This window comes from Artemia sp. Qi Xiang Cuo, chromosome 2 (genome assembly GCF_049724085.1).
Source record: "Artemia sp. Qi Xiang Cuo chromosome 2, ASM4972408v1, whole genome shotgun sequence".
NCBI lineage: Eukaryota > Metazoa > Arthropoda > Branchiopoda > Anostraca > Artemiidae > Artemia > Artemia sp. Qi Xiang Cuo.
In genome coordinates, this window is record NC_142795.1 from 96122926 (window position 1) to 96147962 (window position 25037).

General features: G+C 35.7%; 1 protein-coding gene across 1 annotated transcript in view; it reads left to right on the plus strand.

Annotated features, from left to right (window-relative positions):
* eIF2A (eukaryotic translation initiation factor 2A) overlaps positions 1-25037 on the plus strand; it is a 143227-nt gene that overhangs the window by 93124 nt on the left and 25066 nt on the right. The window contains exons 5-8 of the mRNA XM_089104712.1: positions 5161-5336; positions 13789-13877; positions 20465-20615; positions 22213-22382. Of these exons, the coding sequence (XP_088960838.1) occupies positions 5161-5336; positions 13789-13877; positions 20465-20615; positions 22213-22382 (586 nt within the window). The remainder of the gene's footprint in view (positions 1-5160; positions 5337-13788; positions 13878-20464; positions 20616-22212; positions 22383-25037) is intronic.

The following is a 25037-nucleotide window of genomic DNA, read 5'->3' on the forward strand; positions in this document are numbered from 1 at the left end:
CCCACAATCACTCGGTATTTCCTTTTTTTCAAAAATCACAATCACAGTCGTCATAAGCACCATATTTTAACCAACATTGGTGGTTATCATAACCCTATCTCTAACTTTATAACAATCGCATTTAAAATACTCATTTACAACACTATCTGCACCTGGGGCCTTTTTATTTTCGATCCTTTTAGCACTGTCACTAATTCTTCCTCACAAAATAGATCTTCCTTCATATTCAGACTGGCACAACTTTTTTCATTCTCTTCTAAATCTTTTCCTGTAACTCTATCACGGTCTAGCCCATTCTCTAAATATTCTGCCCATCTCTCTTTAACTCTTTTATTGTCTCTAATTGTTGCCCCGTTCCTACCTTTATCTGGGACAAGTCCAGATTGACTATTTTCTCGCAATTTATTAACATGCCAGTACAATATTTTACTATTATGCCGCCTGGCTGCATATTCCAGATCCATGTCAATTTTATCTAGGATGTCCACTTCACAACTCCTTAATTCATATTTTAGTACCTTTTCTACTTTCTTTATATTTGACACACAAAAACCCGCGGGGCCATGGCCGCCAAAACAGAGAACAACATACAAGTAAAGCTAAAAGATTCAATTAAAACTCTTGATCAAAACGATTAAAGCAAGGAAACCACTCAAAACACTAATAAAAACAAACAAAGTCTTCACGAAGTCAGTGAATCTATATATATGTATTCTGAATCACACTTTTCATATTCTGAAGCATGGGGGCTCCGAAAAACGGGGTAAGGTTTGCTAGATGTTTTCCAGAGAAATTGCCTATGGATTGTTTTGGATACTAGACGACTGACCGTATTTCAAACAGTAGGCTGTACGAAATGTGTGGTTCAATCCCACTTTCTAGGGCTATAATGACAGAAAAGTTGAGATGGCTAAGGCACATTCTGCAGATGAAGGATGACAGATTGCCAAAGCTTATCTTTTTCGGCAAACCGTCTCGGGCCAAACGAAAAGAGGGTCGTCCTTGGTTAGAGTGGGAGGATGTCGTAAGAAAGAATTTAGGGGAAATCGGAACTTCCTGAGAGGGTATAAAGGGAGAGGCGTTGAATAGATAGAGATGGAAGAGGATCAACCTTAGCTGTGTTTGCCTCAGGTGGCTTGGTGCTGCGGTGAGTTATTGTTATTATTATTAGTAGTATATCAAATTTTGCATAGCAGCATTTAAAAAAGTCGAAAAAAGAAAGGAGAAAACACCTATCCTCAGGGTGTCAATTGGGGATGGGATATTTGTGCCCTCCCCCCAAAATTTCGGAAAATATGTAATTTTTTTGTATTTTCATTTAAAAATGCGTGTTTTTCGTATTTTCATCGATATAATTGAAAAAAAAACGCGCAAATTGCCTCTCTAGATTTAGAAAAATATATTCTCCCCCCCCCCCTAAATTTGTGCACTGTCCACCATAAGACAAAAAAAGAATCGACATAATTGTACCAATAAATTTTCAATTTCTATCATCGAGCAAGGCCGTATCCAGGAAATTATTTCGGGGGGGGGGGGGGGCTCCTCGGGTTAGACCTAATCCATGTCTAACGGTAAAAGAAGACAATAGATAGGAACATAAAATACTGTATGTTGAAGCTATGAAACGTAATAGTTACAAAATTAATTCACAGAAAAAAATCAATTCGACGTGTTTTTTGAGTCACGAACATGTCAATAACTGTATCAATGTCAATAGCAACATCCCTTTGCACTGAGAGTAAGGCTAGATCTATCAAACGTTCATCACCGGTTGCATTTCGTAGCTGTCGCAAGGTAGAGAAAGTCCTTTCCGGTGTAGCAGTTGAAACAGACCAAGTAGCAACAATTGTAAGAAGGCGGCTGATGTTTGGAAAGAAATCAGCATTGCACGCATCAAGTGCAGCCAAAGCCGAGACTGGTCTTTCTTTGTTGTTAACGATCTGCCGCTTCGTTTTCCACAATTTCAGATCGTGGCTTAGGGCATCTGGCTCTGGTAAAAGGTCGGACTAAATATCAGTATTTTCACTGATTTCTGTGTCATACAAGTTTCTTTTGTCTAAGTTCTCTGATTTGATCTTTTGTCTAAGTAGGTATGAAGCCACTTAAAGTTGTCAAAATTGTACGATGCACCGTAAATCTCTCCTTGAGCTCTGACATGAAGTAGTCCGTAATGGAATGTATTTGGAAGCTCTGTGCGCTTCTTTCGGCGAATCGATGTCTCAGTGGTCGTTTCGATGACAACCAACTCTTGGAAAAGATAATTCTGTCTTCAGATCTCTGGCAAAATCTTCAATTTTTGAATACGACGAGTCGAACAAAAAACCTGCGTTTTCGCATAGGCCCACAACTGTCTGCTCCGCAGTTTCAACGTTGTTACATGCAAGTTCCAATTCACAGTCAACAGCATAAAGAACTTTGCACAGCGACAACGCAAGACCGAAGAGTTCTTTTGCTACGAATAAACTGTTCAGAAACTGTCCTTGCTCCATTGAGCTTGGTAACTGATGGGCCTTTGCGGAAATCTCAGCCTACGTATTTCCTTCCTAAAGCTCTTCTAGTGCTTCAAAAATTGGCTTATAAAGCCCCACAGGGCGGTTTGCGGCATAGTGCCCCTCCATCCACCGTGTTTCACAAATAGTAATGAGAGTAGTTTTTCTAGATTCTGGCATGCGGTATCGAATTCTGCCTTTAAGTACCTGGATACGGGAGGGGGACGAGCCAAAAAAGTTGCAGATCAGAGATATTGTCCCAAAACACGTTTTTATGACTGGAATGGAGCAAGCTGAAGCGATCGCCAGGTTGAGTGTAAGTGCTCCACGCTGGACATTAATTGCTCGTGGATACTGCTGTCTAATCCAAGCTTGAGTGCCTCTCAGGCGCCTACTCATAGCAGCTGCTCCGTCATATCCCTGTTCTACAAGCTTGCTCAAATCCAAACCATGGTTTTTCATGGTTTCAAATATTGTGGTGGCAAGACCTTGTCCGGTTAGATCTGATACGGGAACAAACCCAAGAAAATCTTCGCAAAAAGCTCTGTTTGAAACATACCAAACACAAACGGACAGCTGCTCTGTGTTTCTTATGTCAGATCTTTCATCCGCTAAAACCGTATAGTACACACTTTCATTTACCCTTTTGACAATATCAGCTTGAATCATCTTTCCACAAACACCAATAAGCTCATTTTGCACAATTGGGGACAGATACATCCCATTTCTCACACTTTTCAACATGCTTTTTAGCTCGTCATCACCACATCGCATTCTCATTTTCAAAAGAGCACGGAAATTTCCATTGTTTAAAGCTGGTTCCTTTTATTCGGGAAGCAGAGGACCGTGATCATTCGTACCACGAAGGGCTAGCTGCTGTCGACCACAAAAAACAATAGTTTCTACAACCCGTGCTTGTCTCGTGCGATTTTCTTTTGCTTCAGCTTTTCGAGCATCATCTAACTTGAAGAGAATATTGTCTTGCTTGCCTTTCTGTACGGCTACAAAGCCCTCCGCAAGTACAGCACTTCCTGTATGGAAATTCAATTAACTGTGACAAGCGAAGACTCCAATCGCGTCTTTCCATGCTGTAAATGGTTTTAGGACCAGTGCTCCAAGCCTTTAGTGATTTCCTTTGCCGGAGCATTCAGCTACAAAGATTACACAGTATTTGCAGAAAGCACCCTTAAATTTATCCAAGTGTACAAGCCACGGAAAACGAGCCATCCAGCTTCGCTGAAACCTTAAATTACGTTTGCCTCATGCTGGAAACGAATAGCTCTCGTCTGGCCGCCACGGAGATTCAAGTAACTTCAACTTCGCAGTAATGTCTAAATCACAGGCCCTGTTGACAGCTTGTCCAATGTCGTTTTGTGTGATCTGAAGATGGTTGCTGCCTTGGGAAGTCTCCTGCGTTGACGAATCGTCATCTCAACTTCATTATCCGACAATTCTTCTCAATTCTTTGGTAACAAGATCTGAGGGTTTTAGTTTTAAATAATTTTGCTCAATCGGATACTGGTCTTTTACCCTAACGTACCGGTTCTGAGATTCACATTCTGGCTCTGGTTGTCGGGTATCCACACTTTCTATTGTGGGCCTTTTCCCTTGAAAGTATCGAAATAAATCGTTATCCGCTTGTCGCTTCCTCATTGTTTCAGTGTTAGATACAAACTGACCTGGGAGTGGATTGCACCAGCTAAGAGAAGGCTGAGCTGAAGAAGAAGATATGCTGCCTAATCCTGATAATTGACTCTATTGTTCACTCAACGGCAACTAGTTTAAGCTAAGCCGGTAATTATAGTGAACTTGTGATTTGGTAAGTTTAAAATATGTGAGTTTCATAAAGAGGTCAAAGTGTCGAAAAAGGCAATTTTCTAGGACATTTTTTGGGGGGGGGGGGCAAACCCCCTACCCCCTCCCCCCTGAATATGGCCTTGTCATCGAGACTTTTTATTTCATAAGTTATTACATTTTTCATATATTTTTTATGTAAGTCGCAAATATGCGTAAGAACATTTTTTCTTAGATTATCTTTTTTAGAAAGATGATGGATAATAAATCTGATTGAATATCTTAAACAGTAAAAACAGTATCTTAATATTCTATAAACAGTAAATCCAAGATACCTAGGATTGCCTAGGTAAATACCTTAATGCCTAGATAAGTCCTAGGTAAGTATTTTAGTTGTATGATTCCCAATATCAATTTCCTGAAAGCTTATCTTATTAGGAACCCTAGTTGACTGACTAAAATCACAAGTTATGTTTAAGGATAAAATGGTACCGGTTTATTATATGAAATCGAATGATTGATACTATCTTCACCTACTCTATAAGTTTTCCAATATCATAGTTGTTGATTCACGTTTAGTAGCCATATTATATGCAAATAATAGTGTACCACCGTGTCCTTGTAAACAGTCAGGAAGATTTGCTGATAAATATCAAAAGTAAAAAAGAAAGCAGAATAACGCCCTGTCATCCCCCATTATACTCATTATTTATCAAATATGAAAGAAAGCATTTATCAAGGAGGTGGGATTACAAAATAAGGTATATTAGTGAAGATGCCTCTTTGAAACAATGAAACCGGAATAGTGGATGGTACAGATAATTGAAATGTTTTTTTAAAGAACAGGAGAGTATTAAATAGCTCAATTTTATTTCAGGGAACCGACGTGGAGCCCTGACGATCAACTGATGGCTAGAAATTTGAATGGAGATGTCCACTTCTTTGAGAAAGAGAACTTCGCTCGTATTACCCATAAGATTGAAGGACAGAAGATCCGCTCAGTTTCTATTGCCCCTGGACCATCTCCCTACCATGTCCTTTGTTACACACCTGGTAATGAACGATCTTAAGGCTTTGTCCATTGTATCACACGTTTCTCTTAAAATAAATGGGAAAAATAAATTAATATAAAACCAGGTAAACCAATCATTTGCCACTTCAGTATCCCCCAATTCCAAGACTGGTGTACGTAATATAATTTGATTTATGCTAAAATAAAACAACCTTGTCCACCTACATCATTTATTTTTTAAGATTTTGTCTTGTTTTTATTTTTTTAACTCACCGCAGCACCAAGTCCACTGAGGTTAACACAATTGTCTTTGCTCCTCTGCCTCACCCTATTCAAAGCTTCATTTTTTACAATCCTCCCATCAAGTTCCACTATCTTGTAAAACATTTTTTATGTTTTCAGCCTTTCGACCCACCCGCGTCTCAGAGCCACTCTTGACCACTGTCGTTACTGTGGTCTCCAATTTTCTAACCTTAGATTTGCTGACTTGTGTTTCTATTTTGAAACTTTTCTAACCGAGAAAAACACCTTGTACCTTGTGTATTATACTTTTTACATTTTGGGTGATCCACCGTCCTTACGAGTAACACACTGCACTTAAGTGAAGCTATCCACTGGGTCGATCTTTTTGTGACCTAACATCGCCGCTTCAGCCTCACTTATTCCTAGTCTAAGCTATTCACTGTTCTTAAAGTAAATGAATAGACATATTTACAACCTGAACTCTCAAAACCTCCTAAATGTCACTCATTTAACCAACATTTTTATTTATTACACTCAAATCAATTGGAAAAATCTCGGGAACGGCTCAGGGTATCAAGTTGGAACTCTCAGTACGGACTTAGGGAGATAGGGCGGGGGTCAGTTGGACATTTAGCTCTGTCGCAAAGGAGACACTGTAGGTAAACCAAGACACTCTTTGTATGCAGGTTATTCGCAGAATTGTGTAGTGGATGAAGTTGATCCTTTCAAGTCATCAAAAAACATATCTGTAGTATTTTGTGAATTACGTTGGGAATGAAGTTGAAACTTTTAGGTACTATTTGGGAAGCAAAGGAAATCAGGCAGGAAGACTTAAGATTTTGAACAGTAGGAAGGGGCTAAGTGACTTCGTATTTGATCCACCAAGTCATTTTTGCAGTACAAGCTCCTGTCGTACTTGCAATCTATGTGCAGTTTGTTATCAAGGGCAACCAAACATAATATGTCTTGCCAAGCTATCAAAATGGTGTATCTGCAAACATCTTGAGAACGGCTTGGAGTATCAAGTCGAAACTTTCAGGGAGCGTTGACGTCTAGAGGGAAGGGAGGGGTGACTGGAAGTTGAACTGTTTGAGGCTTGGAATTGCAATTTTCAGGTTGCATAGGAGAAGGAAGGGGAGGAGCAGGGGTGTTTCTATTTTCTAGGGGGTGGGTGCAACTAAGAATGGTATATCTCCAATCCATCTTAGCACTTTTGCACTTTGAGCCTCAATGGGAATTCTAATTTATTCACGATTAAGTATTAAGGTAAAGCACTTAAGCCATTTTTTTTTAAATATTCCTAACATAAACCAACAATAAAACTATGCCGATTAAAGACGTACAATTAATTTGGAAAAAGTGTTCGATAAAAGTCGTTTAAAAAAAAATAAAGAGACATATTAAAACATAAGATGAGTAGAAACAATGTAGCTTAATAATTTAAACTTGAAACTAGCACAAATTACTATTAAGAAATAAAGGAAACCCAAAACGAGAAACAATCATAAAAAAAATAACCAAATCAAAGGTAAAAATAACAGATACTGCTTTAGATATATAAATGAATCCTAAAACAGACAGGAGCTAAATTGAATAATCCAGGCTAATTTAAAATGGAGAGAGATTACCACAAACCGGAGCAGGGCCACCACACTCTAAATATTTTGAAGGTCATAGTGTCATTTGTGTTTTTCTAGAATCAATTTGTATTTCGAGTTGTGTTTATCATAATATCAACAGCAACACAACAATAAAATAAATTCGTTAGGCTGATCAAGGTTTACATATAGATGGTGCTGCTTCCCCTTCCTCCTTATTTCTCTAAACGCTTTGGGTAATACTTAAGTTTTATAAAAACAAAATGTATTCGTATTTTGAACGGTGTAGTTTATCAAAATATCGAAAAATAACAAATAAAATCAGCGTGACAATAAATGACTGGAAAGAACTAATTATAGTACACTGATTGTTTAATATCTGGTAAGGGTATTAATTCCTGTGAATCTCAGTAGTATGTGGTTTTTTGAAGTTTAAGAGCAAGTGTTTTAGATAAATTTAGCTTTCAGTAAAGCACAAATGATTCTATCTTTAGAATGTTTAGGGGACGGCAGCCCTACTCCTTTTGTGGTAATTTCTCTTTGATTTAAGTTTAACTGCATTGTTTATTTTACTTTCTATTTGTTCTACGATTCACTTATTTATCTTTAGCAATGTGATTATCTATTCTAATTTTTGTTTGTTTTGGGTTTCATATATTTAGTAATAGTAATTTCTGTACGTTTTCAATTTGATTTATTATGGGGCTTTCTTTCCGTTCGTCTTAAGTTTTAATATTGCTCTTTACTTAATTAATGTTTATTCTTTTAAATTAATATGGAAAGCTAGCTGCGGAGAAGAAAAAAACGGATAAAAAGAAAAAAAAGATGCCGCCGATGCAGAATATCTTCAGTCACTCAAGTCACTTTTCTTGTTTTTCAATCCAAATGAATTTTCTTTGTTATTCCAGCCAAGGAGCTGTAAGTTTCCTACATAGGGCTTTTGGACAAGGCGATTCTAGAAGTATACTTTGTGTTTCGATCTGACTCTATTTTTATGAATTATGGGCTATTTTGTCTTTTACTATGGGACGTGATCGTCTCTTACTATGTTGTTAGCTACCGCTGAGCAGAATTAGAGAAAGCAAGTAGAGGCTTAATTCTAGGTTATTAAGATTTGAATTTCAATTAACGGACGGCGTCAATAAAGGTAATAAAGCCGTCCAGAAAGTTTGTAAACCGTTTCCCTCACATGGCTTCGTCGACTTTACTGCAGTTGAAAAAAAGTTGAACTAAAATTAATTTTTTCAAGAAAGTCAGCAAAGTTTTGTCAATAGCGGAAGTCTTTGGAGGATTTTCAAATGTAATACTAGAAGCTATATTGATAGATGAGTTTTGCAGCTGAACAATTACTCATGTTTAAAATAAACCCCATTATATGTTATGTAAACAAATTCTCTACATATGTAATAGTGTCCACTAGTTAAAATCTTTTGCTTGGTAAAAAATTATAGGTTAGACTAAAAAAACCTTTTGATTTGAACCATTAGCTCCCAACCTATTTTGGGCCGTGCCCCACCTAGGCATTTCTAAAATCTTAATATTTATATTATTTTTTTCATAATTTTGAGTGTATTCACCTGACAGAAGCTTAAAAGACCATTAAATTGGTATTTTTTTGTCAGGCCGTCCTCTAGGTGTATTTTATACTGAAAAATATTGTCTAAGTACATCACCTTTTATATAATGTATGGCATCATTACAATACTATCATGTATATTTTATGCTCTTTAAATGCATATAAATGTGACGTTATTCACGTGAATTTTTTTTCAAAATTAAGGCTCTAATGTATAGTTAGCCGAAGGGTTCACGTCTCGTCAATGACCCACCAAAATATTGCCATGCCCCATCGGTAGAGCCTATGTCCCACGTTGGGAATCACGGATCTAAATCTTTGAACCTCTTTCATCCAAAAAAAGAGAGAAAACCGACTAGCTTATTAAAATGAGCTTCATGTCTGATTTGTTCAAGTTTGTTTGTTATAAATAATGTTGTAAAGTCCATAAGGTAAATTCCTGTGTGAGCGAGAAAAACTTTATAGCATTAAAGGCTGTGGAAAGCTTTTGTAGCTTTAATGATTCGTAATTATTAACAACAATTAATAAAATTGTTGTTTTTTTAGTGTTGTGGATTGATGATGGGAGGTACCGTGTGGTTTTTATTTAATTTTGTGTCGTTTCTTGTTTTGTTTTAAGTGTTTAATTTTTTTCAACATTAATAATTTTTTTTATATATATGCCTATTTGCGTGATTATTTGACTAAAAAGGCTTTGCTCCAGGTTTTGTTATCTTTATTGTTGATGAATAAACCCTTTCTTTCTTAAAAAAGTGTGACTCACCTCCCCTGGTTTTTGCGAAGTCGTATTAGTCGTTTATTTTGTCCTCATTGAGGTCCCAGGTGTCCCATTATGAAACAGTCTATGTTGCATTTCCTTCTCCTGGAAAGACTTTTGCATTTTCAAACTTTTCGGTAAAGAAATGGCTGATTTTTACAAAACTCAGCTTCAGTCGTAGATACCAAAAGTCGAATTCATATGTAAATAGAATAGAATCGTTTTTGTATTGGTTAATTTTATTCTTTTTTTTTATTTCGTTTTTAAATAGAATCATTTAAATTAAAATATGTTTAAAGGGACTGGACTGGTAGCAACTCATTCCTTAAAAACCTACTTATGCTCGCGTATAATTTGTTTTTGTCTGGTCGTTCAGATCTAGCCCCTAATTTTTGTGAATTAATTTAAGTCGTTTATTTTGGCCTCATACAGTTCCCAGGAGCTTAATTCAGTCAGAGACAGTCTACGTTTTATTTTCCTTCTCCTGAAAAGACTGGGATTTTCAGACTTCTGAGTAGAGAAATGCTACTTTTTAGCAATACTTAGCTTCAGTTGTAGATAACCAAAACAGAATTTGTATGTAAATAGAATAGAGTCGTTGTATTTTATCTTTTTATTCTTATTTTTAATAATTTCGGATTTAAACAGTCGTTTAAATTAAACCAAGTTTAAAAGGACTGGACTGGCAGCCTTGCAACTCTCCTTAAAATTTGGTTTATCTTCATGTATGATTTACTTCTGTCTGATGGTTCAGTAGTATGGGAAAATTCAACTGAAGCCTGACAAGATAATATGAATAAACCAAAAGCAAGAGACAAGGCTACGTGCATGGAGTGTGGTTCAAATTTGGACTACTAGTAGAAAAGAAGGCAAGAAATTTCTTAACACAATGGAAAACTGATTGGAATTCAAAGAAAAGGACCCACAAAACTCTTTCAAAGCAAGTGTACACAGGGCAGTGGAAAAAACTCGATTACAATACGAGGTTGAGATGGATATAACGCTTGAGAACGACAGGCAAGATTTGGTTGTGTACCCAAAATATTTTTTCTGATGACGCTGGGATAGCTCATTCAAGTTGGGAGGTATGTTTTGCCTGGGACGAAAGTAATGAGCAACGTTAAAACTTATAACGAACAGAAATTAAATAAAAATTATTACAAATGTATGCTTCCGGTTCTTTACAGTGATTTCTTATACCACGCCATTGATCGACACAAATGATGAGAAGGAGTCAAATAAAGGGCGAGACGTTTCAGATCAAATACCCAACAAGGTATTTTATATATTTGTTAACAATCTGAAATACATTATATCATTAGTTACTGGTTCCATTGACATTGTTAAGACTGCCCGGGAAAATTTTACGTCGAATACAAGAGATAACTTGGTGGAAATGCAATCTGTTTTGTGTTTGAGCTATGTAAAGAGTTAACAGTCGAATGCATTGAAGAACTTCTTTATATTTCAACAGTTAGTGGAGTTTTTGACGAAATTTAAAATGACGATTTTCAAAGTATAGCTCACAAGAGTCCAGAGTAGCCAGTCTCTAGCGCAAACCAAAGGAGTACCGTATTTCATGTGGTCCTGATCATTCAATATGAAAAATAAAACAGTGGCGTTTTTATCCGGGATGGTACGAGGATTACCAGTTCTTAGAATGCAATATCAAGAAAAATACTGCCTTCTGCTTTTTGTGCTTTCTTTTGTCTAGTTTTCCCAGGAGTGACCAATCCAGAGAAGCTTGGGTGGAAAACGGTCTGCTGGAATATCACGAAATGAAGAGCAAAGTAAAGGCGAAGAAAGCAAAACTGGCAAGTAATATTTCCTCTGAGTCACACAAAACAGCTTGTCCCATTTTTATCACTTCGTCAATAACAGCAGTCGTGTGGATCTCCTAGTAGATAAAAATATTCGAACCAAGGTTTTGCAGCCAGCAAAAGGTGAAGAGACAAACACAAAACATTATGATTTTTTTTTTGTACGTTGCAGGGATCCTAGCAAGATAGGCATTGGCTTTAGGAGAACTATAGAACAAAACGACAACTTTGTTTAATTTGTTTATCTTCCAGCAAGATATTTGGCAGCTCGTGATACCCGATATAGGCCTTACAAATTTACCTATGTACGCACAATTCCTCAGAACGAGTTCATTAATTTTTTTTGGCAGAAGTCAGGGAGAAGATCCTCGACGAAGTCTTTGATTCAGAATCTTATTTTGTGATGGCGGATACGATACCCGATGCTTCACATTCTGATGCGCTTGGGGTCGTAATCTGCAATATCAGCTTGGACGGGACACCTTGAAAGAGACTATTAGGTTTTTCCGATGCTAATGACGAAACCAGGCAGTGTATGGAAGAAAATATAATAAGAACATTGTCAAAAAGAGGAATTCTTCTGGATAAACTAGCTTTCCAGTCTTATGACTATGCATGTGCGATGTCTAGTCAATTTAATGGAGCCTAGCAGAAAATATCTGAACTTCGTGATCGCTGTGTGCCTTATATTCCCTGCCAGGCCCACAGACTAAACATTGTTAAAGAATATAGTTGCAATTCATCTCTTTTTAAAGTTGAGCTTTTCAACATCTTCATCTACAAAGCATTTTGCCCCCCTTAAAGAAAAACTCTCTTCGATTGAAAACAGCCTTAATCTCCGAAAATTATCACGGACTCGGTGAACTGCAAGGGCTGAAACCATACGAGCAATGGTTACTTCGTTTTAAGCAATAGTTTCAGCAATATACGAAACAAAACATATAAAGAACATCGATGCGAAGGCGAATGCATAATATAGCGGCCTTCTGTAAAGGATTCTAAACTTCGAATTTGTCACTTGCCTCATATTTATGGAAAAAATCATGTAGAAAATCAGGATAGCCACCGAAAAACTTGAAGAAGAGGAGATCAACATCATCGAAGCAATCGAGATGCTTGAAGCTATGAAGAAAGAATATTGGAGGATGAAATGAACAATTTCATTGACACTACAAAAATGTTTGCCAGAATGAGAGAAGCCGATCCAGAGGCAGGTTTCGTCAGACACCATCGTCGCCTGACTTGAACGATCTCGTTTTGACAGCCGAGCTCAGAGTCAAGCCGAGACCTCAATGCATCAGTTCTATAGACAACATTTTAGAATCCTGCTTGAAAGGTTGACTACAATTATGGGAGATAATCTCAGAGCTTGCCTTGTCAATTTTCACCCATTTTGCTCCTTACTTCAGCCTCCTTTAAAAAAAGGGTTTCAGTTGCAGATATTGAGCTAACAACAATTTTTTTCCAAGCCAAGAAGGAACTTTAGATTCTACTGCTTTTTAAGTAGAGCTTGAAGTTCTGTTTCAGTTTTGCCAAGATGCAACATGCTTCAGAGAAGTCCTAGATGAGGGAAATTGCCAGCAACATCAACTTAAGGATGCTAATCGCCTTTGCAAATTGTCAGCGACAGCACCTGTTGCAGTTGCTGCTGCCAAAACAATATTTAGCAAGCTCAAGTTTGTTAAGAATTTACTGAGAACTGTCGTTGCTGTTTCTTGACTAGATTCCTTCATGTTGTTAGCGAATAAGAAAGACCTCACCGATGCCATTGACTTAACGAGATTGTCCAGCGGTGGTCCACTTTGAAGAAGAGGCGAATACAAATAGCTGTTTCTTAGTTACGCATTTAAACATGAGGTATTCTGTTTTAGCTTCTTGTTTGTCTCGTAGATAAGTGTAAATGATAAAGGATTAATGCATAAGAAATTTTCACGAGTCGTAAACTGGGATCTAGGTTAAATGAAGGAATCTCACTTCCCCCCTCGCCTGGGTGCTTCGAGTCACCCCTGAGTGCAGCATTGCCTGGCACAATTCGAAGAAAGACAAAACAAGCACAAGTCCAGTTTATTAGAATCTGAATCTTAATTGAAGACTATACAACATATGGTTAAAACACTCATAATATTTATTTATGTATACAGAATAAAATGTAATGAATAATCCACTACCCAATCTGAAAACAAAATAAAACTAATTCAGTTCAGTTGAATTAAAAATTGCTACTATAAGTATAATCCTGCGCTGCAAAATTAAAAGAAATTCAAAAGAACATAATTCTAGCTTATTAAAATTTGGATATTTATTAAAAACTATGGAACATATGGTGAAAACACTGACAATTGGTGCACACAGAATCAATGTAATAAACAGTTCACAGCCCGATCTGTAAACAAAATCAAACCAATTCAGTTTAATCGAATTTACATTGTTTAAACTTATTGGGAGTATATTACGATGACGATCAAAATACTCAGGTTTTAACTGAAAATATGCTTTCAGGGATTAAAGGCCAGCCCTCATTTTCAAGAATTTTTCGATTTCCAGACCTAGAAAATGCAAATGCAGTTGCAAGTAGGAGCTTTTTTCAGGTAAGATATTTTCTTTCAGTTGACGCTTGGTTTCTGCTTCCACTTGTTGAATCTCTTTTTTTTATTAAATTACTTTCTAATTATTAATAAATTGCTTAAATATTTAAAACATTGCTGTCAATTAATGTTCCCATTTTTTATATATCAAATGAAGTAACTTCTTTTTCCTTTTGAAAAAGAAGTGAAAATGTTGAAATGAAGTGAAGTGAAGTTGAAAATGAAGATTCTTTTTCCTGCTCCTATAGGGACATAGCCAAGTTTCAAAAACACGTTAGAAAATTTGAAGACAAGACGCATTTTTCCCGTCAGTCTTTCGCTATCAATTAACCAGCTCTGTTAAATACGATAGTGTTTAAATAAGTTAAACGGTGCAACTAAACACGTTGCTTTCGTAAAGTGGCGTTGAAAAGTGAAGAGGAATCGTCTTTCGAAAATTTGTGGGTTTTGTTCAAAACTGATTCTTTTAGGATTAAATTTTTATATCCAATTTTTTTTTAGTTTTTGGACGTCTTTGACGGACGGAAATCGCGTTTCGAAAATGGTGGTTTCCGTTCAAAACTGGGCTTTTACGCTTAAATTTCTTATATCAATCTTTTTTAGGTTCTGTTCATCTTTGACGGGGCTTACTCTGTCTTTGTTATCTATTACCATGAGCAAAGGGTTATGTAGTTTTCGGGCTGAGAAATCTCTTCCTAGGTAAGTTATATATTATGGGTTGCCTCCCCGTAGTAGAATAATATTTGTAGGCATGAATATATGATGAGTTGGAAGTAATGGGCTTGAGATTGTTTCTGCGGGATTTCAACTCTGGTTGATAGAAGAGCGTCACCAAGTGTGGTAAAACGTGTTTTGACCAAGATGGGCACAGGGCTGGTCGAAGGCTGCATTCTTATTGGATGTACCAGGGACTTCTTGCTGTCTGGTTCGAAGACCGCTTAAGTGCTTTGCTTAGACTTAAGAAGATATGTCATTCCTCAACCTGCACTGGTTCTAGAACATTGCTTTTCCAGAAGACATAGTAATTTCAATGATTTATAAAGAATATGAAAATTTCGACTTGGAATGATACTATGTTAGAAAAGAACTATCACGTCGTCATTTTCAATGACGAAGTCAATGATCACAATCTAGTAGTGTCTATGGTTAATATAAAGCTGAAATTTAGGAAGATTAACTAGCTTCCAGGAAGCTCTGACGTCAGTAAACTCCATGGTGAGTATTTGAGAGAAACTTCCCAGGAACAGTTGAATACTGAATTGGAGAGTCTAATATTTGACAATGTGGAAGATGGATGAAATAACCTTCGGAAAATAATCTTTGAAGTCGCTGATGGTGCATTAGAGAGGAAAGTTAGCAAGGCAGCTTCGAATAATAGTGAAAATAGCCAAGGCCCATGGTGTTTTCAAAGTTGAAAAAAGTTTGGAAGATTAGGAAGATAAGTCTGCGAACCAAAGATTATAATATTGGAAGTTACAGTGGTCAAATATGGTTCCGAATAGAGGGTGCTCTGAAAGACGGAAGAGCATTTGTTAGATATTTTCTAGAGTTCAAGTTCTTTTAATTTCTCATTAAATCACTACAATACAAAATAACAATTGTACAATATGAATCAATGGAAAAGAAAATATTTACAGAGGGTGCCTAAATAGTGAGTTATACTCGAAAACAGGCACCCTAAAAAAAAAAAAAAATAATAATAACAAATGATGAAAAGAAATAATAATACATTAGATATACTCAGAAGAAAAGAGGTGTTGCCTACGGATTGTTTTGGCTACCCGACTGACTGACCGTATCTCAAACAGTAAATTGTACGAAAAACTTGGTTCAATCCCACTTTCTAGGGCTATAATGAGATAAAAGCTGAGATGACTAGGACAGGTTCTGCGGTGGAAGGATAACATATTGCCAAAGATAGTACTTGTCGGCTAACCACCAAGAGCCAAACGAAAAAGGTTGTCCTTGAATGGGGTGGGAGGATGTCGTAAGGAAAGATTTATGGATAATGGCAGCTTCCTGGGAGGGTGTAAAGAGGGAGTCTTTGAATAGATTGGGATGGAGTAGGAGCGCGCGTAGCTGTTTTGGACGCAGGAGGTTTCGTGCAGCAGCAAATTGTTAGTAGTAGTAACAGCATATATAGGTGAAAGGGTGGGGGCAGAGGTCGGGGCTGAGACATGGCAAAAGGGTTTCTCTTTGTAGATTAGCAGATCTATTTTTTTTTGTACGACAGTGTTAGTGAAAATTTTAGCAAAAACGGCACCCAAATCAAGATTGGGAATTGCCTCCCTGATTCGGTGAAATCACAATTGAACTCTTAATTTTGCGCTAAAAAAAGCACACTATTATTAAAACGAAATTTAGAATGTTGACGCAAAAGCGGTTCAGGCCAGTTGTGTAATTTGGGAAAGCCCTTTTGATCCACCCCCCCCCCCACCTTTGCCTGAAATGACTCAATTATTTGGCTTATTCCTATTCTATCTTATATTTTCCATATACATAGCCTATTGTTCGTCCTCAATCAAAGTTATGTACTCCTAAAATATTTCCCCTCCTTTTAAAAAGGTTCCTCCGTTCATATCTGATCAATAATCAAACAGTTCGTGGTACGAACTGTAAGTAAGGACCGATGCGGCTCAAGAGTAACCGAAACTGTAAGAATGAGAGTCTTGAAAATAATAGATACATCAAAGGGATCGAATTTTGATGCTTATTCAAAATATATAAAATTTATGAACTTTAATGCTACCCATCAAAAGTTACGAGCCTGAGAAAATTTGCCTAATTTTAGAAAAAGGGGGGAAACACCCCTAAGAAATCAAGTGATCGTAATGAAAGTCACACCATAAGATTCAGAATATCAGAGAACCTTACTACCGAGGTTTCAAGCTCCTTTATAGAAAAATGTGGAATTTTGATTTTTTTTTTGCCAGAAGCAAGATCACGGATGCGTGTTTATTTAAATTTTTTTTCTATGGGTGATCATATCGAACCAGTGATCCTAGAAGATTGGGAGAGGGCTCAATTAATCGGAAATCGAAATTTCTAGTCCTCTTTTTCAGTGATCAAAAATATTGGAGGGCAGTTTCCCCCCCCCCCCCCGACTCCCATCCCCCTTTTTTACCCAAAATCGTCCAATCAAAATTTTGAGACAACCATTTTCTTCAGCATGGTCGAGAGATCGAATGTCTGAGGATGACTTGACCCCCCAGAGCCTCGGGGGGAAGGGCTTCAAGTTATGAACTTTGGCCATTGCTTACATATAGTATTGACTATTGGGAAGTATAAAGATATTTTCGAAGAGGAAGGGGGATATTTTCTGGTGAAATTGCTTACGTGGGAGGATCTATTCATACAGGAGTTTTCGTGGGGGAAGGGAATTTTCCATGGGACGGGGAGCTGGATTTCCCAGCATTACTTAAAAACTACCAGAAATAAGAAAAAAAAACAAGTTTTTTCAACTGAAAGTAAGGAGCAACATTAAAGCTTAAAACGAACAGAAATTATCATGTATAAGAGAGGGTTGCCTCCTCGTCAATACCTCGCTCTTTACGCTAAAGTGTTTTTTGAATTTGTAAAAGCTTATAATTCTATTTAAACGGTCCTTGTGTATCATGAGCAATTCTTAAATAATTGGAACAAAAAGTTAACCTTTAGCGTAAAGAGCGAGGTACTGAGGAGGGGGCAACCCCCTCATATACCTAATAATTTCTGTTCGTTTTAAGCTTTAATGTTGCTCATTACTTTCAATTGAAAAAACCTGTTTTTTTTAATTTAATGCACACAAGGTTCCATTGGTCTCTACCTAATCTAAAAAATGCACGATTTCCCTTGACTTTGACTAATTAGTCCGTTTTTTTTAACACGTTTTTCACCCTCCTGAAATCTCTAGTATATAAATTCGAAAATTTCCAACATAATTGATACTCTTTTTCCATATCACCCCCTTTCCGTCCCCAAAACCAATCCATTTGCATATACCTAGAACAGAGTTACTTACTTACTCACTTTTGACTGGAACTAGATGCTGCTCCGCCTTGCCCGGCATCCATAATGTCTCCTACAGAAGTTTTTCATTAGGCACGGTCATATGCAACGGCTTCGACATGGTACAACCAATCCCTGTCCCAGAGCCGACCGACGAGGCGGTAGTCTCTAATCGGTTCTACGTCGTTTTTCATCACTGATCACCGATCTTTCATCTAGCATCCAGGTCGACGTTTCAAATTCCCATATAGGAGAGTGCTTCTTACGATTATCTTGTAGACTCTAGTTTTTGTTGTGAGGCTAATGCTTCAACACTTCCATAGTGATTTATTGAGCTGAGAAAAGCTGGCAGAGGCTAGGCGAATACGTCTATCAGTTTTTTGACCAGATCCCCCATCCGAATTCACAAGGGATCCAAGGTAGACAAATTCTCTAACATGCCCAAAGCTGTTACCGTCTAGGGATATAGAAGAGGACTCTCAGAATTGGCACACATCACTTTGGTCTGTTGTGTTAATTCTTAATATGGCCATTGCAGAGTAGTATGCAACTAGAAGAGGTTAAGTAACTGATATAAGCAACTCCTCTCCTCCCCCTAATGCTTGGAAAGCGCCCCTGACTGTATGCAAATTTTTTCTACTTTTTTCTTTATTTTTTTTACCGGCATTATTTGGCATTATGAACCAACTTTTGATGAAAAAGAAGCACACAAAATAATACTAACCACCGACATTTTAAAGTGCAAGAATAGGTTTGAAAATTAATGTCAAGAAGATTAACCTGCTAAGACTTGGAACAAGTGAAGGTGAAGAGGTGATGTGGGTTAATGAGAAGATCAATCAAGTGGACAGCTTCACATAGCTAGGTAGTATAATTAGTGAAGACTGTGGGTTCAGAACCAATTTTTGTTAAGAAAGAAGCACAAACAATAATACTAACCACTGACAGTTTAGGGTGCAAGAATAAGTTTGAAAATTAATGTCAAGAAGATTAAGTCGCTAAGACTTGGAACAATTGAAGTTGAATAGGTGATGTGGGTTAATGAGAAGATCGATAAAGTGGACAGCATCACTTACCTAGGTAGTAGGCTATAATTAGTGAAGACTGTGGGTGCAGAACCAATTTTTATTGAGAAAGAAGCAAAAACAATAATACTAACCACCGACAGTTTAGGGTGCAAGAATAGGTTTGAAAATTAATGTCAAGAAGATTAAGTCGCTAAGACTTGGAAACAATTGAAGTTGAAGAGGTGATTTGGGTTAATGAGAAGATCGATAAAGTGGACAGCATCACTTACCTAGGTAGTAGGCTATAATTAGTGAAGACTGTGGGTGCAGAACCAATTTTTATTGAGAAAGAAGCAAAAACAATAATACTAACCACCGACAGTTTAGGGTGCAAGAATAGGTTTGAAAATTAATGTCAAGAAGATTAAGTCGCTAAGACTTGGAACAAGTGAAGGTGAAGAGGTGATTTGGGTTAATGAGAAGATCGATAAAGTGGACAGCATCACTTACCTAGGTAGTAGGCTATAATTAGTGAAGACTGTGGGTGCAGAACCAATTTTTATTGAGAAAGAAGCAAAAACAATAATACTAACCACCGACAGTTTAGGGTGCAAGAATAGGTTTGAAAATTAATGTCAAGAAGATTAAGTCGCTAAGACTTGGAACAAGTGAAGGTGAAGAGGTGATTTGGGTTAATGAGAAGATCGATCCAGTGGACAGCTTCACTTACCTAGGGAGTATAATTAGTGAACACTGTGGGTGCAGTGAAGACGTCAAAAGTAGAATAGACAAGGCCCAGGATATTTTTTCAAAGTTGAAAAAAGTTTGGAAGAATAGGAAGATAAGTCTGCAAACCAAGATTAGAATAGTGGAAGCTACTACAGGGATGACATTGGTCAACTATGGTTCTAAAGTGTTGGCGCTCCGGATGGAGGGGGATTTGCTAGATGTTTTCAGAGAACTTGCTTACGGATTGTTTTGGCTACCCGACTGACTGAACGTATCTCAAACTGTAATCTGTGCGAAAAATGTGGTTCAATCCCGCTTTTTAGGGCTATGATGAGAGAATTGTTGGGGTGGCTTGGACACGTTCTGCGGATGAAGGATGACAGATTGCTAAAGGTCGTTCTTTTCGGCCAATCATCTGAGGCCCAACGAAAATCAGGTCGCTTCAAATAGGGTGGGAGAATGTAGTAAAGAAATATTTAAGGAAAATGGGAACATCTCTGAATAGATTAGGACTGAGAAAGAACGTGCGTAGCTGTGTTTTCCTCAGGTGGCTTGGTACTACAGTGAGTTGTTAGTATTAGTAGTAATAGTAGTGTATAAAGCTGCAAAATATCCTCAACAATTAAGAAATAATATCAAGCTTGTCTGAGAACAGACAAAATTGTGCCCTCTTTGATTTTTTTTGTTCAATCAGCCTATAATTTTCCGTTGTTTAGTTTAATGTATTTCCTGTTCAAACCCAAAAGAAACATAATATATTTCTAGTGGTAAACTACTGGAAACCCGAGATTGTGCTTTGGGTAAATTCACATCTGATCCTTGTTTCAGCTTAAAAAGGAACAGAAGTTTTTTTATTTTATTTTTTAGGGTGAAGATATTGAAATTCGTTGGAATAAAACTGGAAAAGAAGTACTGATAATGGCGTCAACAGAAGTAGACAAATCGGGTGCTTCTTACTATGGAAAAAATGCGCTTTTCTATCTAGACACCAAAGGAAACTCAGCTGTTGTTCAATTAGGTTTGTTTTTTCTCTACATCATTGTTAAAATTTTAAGAAAACGTAATCTTGCTTATTCCCAACTACTTCTTTAAAAAAGAATGAAAAAACTTTTTAGTTCTTTCAATATTTTTACAAGTAGTTTTGAGTGACAATGGGGGGGGGCGTTAACCTTTCTTTTAAATATATAGTTCTCTTAGTTGGATGCGAGGCAGAACTTTAAATTTGCATGTATGCCAGTTTTTTTAGAAACGAATCCTCATATAGCTAGAGATATTTGATTATTTTTTTTTTTCATTCGATATATTAAACTTGAATTTACCATTTTCTACCAAATTTACCACAAAAATTTCAGATTAGTAGAGACTAGCATTTACGAAGCAATTGATTTAATAAGCCTTATAGACAAAGAAATTCGTGATAATTTTTTCTTTCTTTTTACCTAAAGAAGTTTGGACACTCAAAGAAGAATTAAAATTTAGCATACTACTATTTGCCGCTATCTTACATTATACATGTAAACATAATTTGAATTGTATGATAGTTAAACTTCTTTATTGGGGGGGGGGGGCTTCGGGTTTGTGCCTCTTCTTCAGTGTAAAAATTGTATAAGAACAGCCATTTTTTTATTGTTTAGTGCCTAAAAAGACCCAAGCAACTTTTTTCTTAGTCGACCCCTTCCCACTCTCCGATCGAATCACAATTCTGTATATGACCCTGGAAGCATGTCTCTTATTTCCTATGATCACGACCGAATCAGTGATAAAGCTTGGAGGGGACACATCATTATAATTAATATAGTTAAGCGCATCAAGCAACATCGAATGAGGTTGGTTAAAAACAAGAACAAAAAATAAATTTTTAAGGGATTGTGGATTACTGGTGTGGTAAAACGTTGACACTTTTTTTTTATCTTTTATTTATTTTTTTGAAGGGGTCGCTGTTTGTGGTAGGATAACAAGTTCGGTTTCATATTTGAATCGTTAGGCTGTGATCTAATCATTTCAACCTGCATTTTTGATTGCTCAAATTGGTTACTTCGATGGTGTTCAAACTGATTTTAAAACATAACAGGATAACGACGTTGATAACCTCTCAAATTGAAAAACCCGTTGAAACTTATCATGTCAGCTTTCTAGGGCTAGGGATCATAAGTGATTCTAGAGCTTATTCGCTTCAGAGGAATTTCTGTGCAACCTACGTTATCAAAAATATATCTAAGCGTCAACAATAAGTAACCTTGCGCATAGCTTTCTTTTTCAAGAGTTTTATCTTCCAAACCTCATCCTTTCAGTTCAGATAAGAATATAGACGTAGCTACGATTAAATAATGGTGGTGGGGCATTTTGTTCCAAATGATTAGGTAATGGGAGGAATGGTAATGATACATCCTAGTGGTTAAGGAATCAGTGGGTGTATCTATTTGTATATAGTTTTTAATGTTATAAGTGAGTAAAATGATTAAAAACGATAACATTTATTGTTTGGGGCCGATGTATGGATCTAAACCCCCTAATACCTCCGTTTGATGGCTGCACTCACTGCTAAAAATAGGAGTTCCAATGAACTTTTGTATTTTAACCTCTTTGTTTCTTGGAAGGATTTTTTTCTCTTTTAGATAAACAAGGCCCTATTTATGCTCATGAGTTCACACCGGATGGCAAAGGTTTTTGCGTCGTATATGGATTCATGCCATCAGTTTGCAAATTATTCGACTTAAAGTGCAACGTCATACGTGACTATGGACCTGGCCACCGGAACTCGATTTACTACAATCCCCATGGCAATCATATCCTTTTTAAGGCGTACACAATTTTTTTTTTCATATTAAAGAAGTTTCTAAATCCACATTTTAATTCGTGTAAACTGACGACTATTAAAAAAACAAATAGCGCTAGAGCAAGTTTTCTTTTATTTTCATTTGGGTCCTAGTGTCATTTTTTTTTCTTCTTTTTTTTAAAATAGTTTTCGGACACAATTAAACATTGCATGTTTGTCTTATCAAAAAATACAACACTTCAGAAAATTAGAAAGTCTTTTTCTTTATTAGCGTAGTTTAACAAATAACATAACTTAATTGCATGCGTTTGCAAGTTTATTTGAGGAATCGCACCAATACAAAAAAAAGAAAAAAAAAGAAAAGAAAAAAAAAGCACACAAAATGATTGACTTGAGGACAAAACAAATAAGATATTATGTGTATATAATATTATTGTGTATATTATACATTATGTAATAATGTATAGTTTTATCTATATTATCTTTATCTATATATCCATGTCTTTATTAATTTCTTTTACTTATATCTTTGCTAAATGTATATCTATTATCCTTAGTTATTATCTGTAGTCAAAAAAATAAAATACTATATATATGTTTTTTTTTCAATTCATCAGGTTTGAAAAATAGCTCCTAAGTTATAGAAAAAAAAAACAAAAAAAACACACACACACACACACATACAATGTTTGATATGGCGGAAAAATTTTCAATTTGCTTGAGCATCAAAATAAAAAAGAATGCTATATTTTCAGCAAAACGGTGCTATTTTAACTTATCAATTTAATTCAATTGAAACTAATTCAATCTTATAAAATCGAAATTTTCAATTAAACTAATTCAATTTAATTCTTAGTTACTATATGTAGTAAAAAAATAAATAGTATATATATATATATATATATATATATATATATATATATATATATATATATATATATATATATATATATATATATATATATATATATATATATATATATATATATATATATATATATATATATATATATATATATATATATATATATATATGTATAATTCAGCAATAATTGTATATGTATTTATTTTTATATATATTTTTTCTCGAAAACGGCTTCATATTTTTTGGGGGGAAATTGGTATCTTGGGATATTCTCGCGTAAAAAAAAAAAACGATCTAGATATGTCAGAAGTCTGAGAAAATTTGTTAAAAGCCTTTATTTTGGTTTTTGCGAATGACATCATGTAGTAAAAATTGTAATGACGTGTCAAACTTATATGGGAAAATTGAAGATTTTTATGTATGGAGAAGTTTATACTAAAATGCTTAAAGAGCAAAAAAATGGTAATTGCAAAAATATTTGCATATATTTTGACAAGGGATTACAACAATTCAAAAACCTTAAAAAAGAAAACCAAAAATTTGAAGCTTAGTAGAAATCTTTGTTAGAAATCGGACTTGTGGTAATAATCAAATATCTTTGAATAGCCTGAGTATGAAAATACATTAAGTTGCGTAAAGAGCAAAAAACTGGTAATTGTAGAAATATGGGTACCGTAGGCTATGTATTTTACCAAGGGATTAAAACAATTCAAAAACCTTAAAAAAGAAAACTAAAAGTTTGAAGCTTAGTAGAAATCTTTGTTAGAAAAATATCATTACGAATTTCTTTTCTTGTATGTTTAAGCAGTGTCTTTTTAAGACATGGAAAAAAGTTGAAAAATTTTTTAAATTCAGTTCAGAATCGCTAAAGTTATTATGTAAACTGCAAAAATATTTAAAGTGCCTGAGCAATAATTTTAATGTTTTAATTCAAACTAGAAAAATACCTGACAATTTTTAAATTAGTTTGTTTTTTTGTTAGATAAAATCCGACTCGCTACATGATTAAGCTTAAAGGTTTAAACGCAAAAGGTTATATAATGTCAGTAGGAAGGCCCAAAAAATGAAAATTTGCAATTATTACAAATGATGATTCTATCTTTTGACAAGGGATTCCAACAGTTCAAAAACCTTAAAAAAGAAAACCAAAAGTTTCAAGCTTAGTACATTTCGTTGTTAGGAATCGGACTAACTTCATTAATCAAATATTTTTGAACAGACACAGTATGAAAAGACAATAAGTTGCTTAAAGACCAAAAAAATGGTAATTGCAAAAATATTTGTATTTATTTTAACAAGGGATTACAACAATTCACTCTTTTTCACTTTTTCAAGAAGACATAGGTGTGGCGGAGAAATTTTCAACTTGCTTGAGCATCAAAATAAAAAAGAATTCTGGTATGAAATAACAGAAATATGAATATAGTTATAGAAAAAAAAAAACACATGGAATGTTGCATTTCAGGATGATTTAACTCTTTTTCAAGAAGACATAGATATGGCGGAGAAATTTTCAACTTGCTTGAGCATCAAAATAAAAAAGTATTCAGTATTTTGCAGCAAACGATGCGATTTTAACTAATCAATTTAGTTTAATTTAATTTAAACATATACTAAATTAGTTTTAGGCACTTAGAAAGAGCCGAGCGCTGTATTGTTTGTTAAAGTTTAATGATAAATATCTTTATGGAAGTATTTGTGTTATCTCGTTTTAGATTGTGTAACTTGCCATTTACAAATTACTTGCTGTAACTTGCCAGAGTGTCCTCATTTCTATTCGTGATTTTTTCATGGGAACT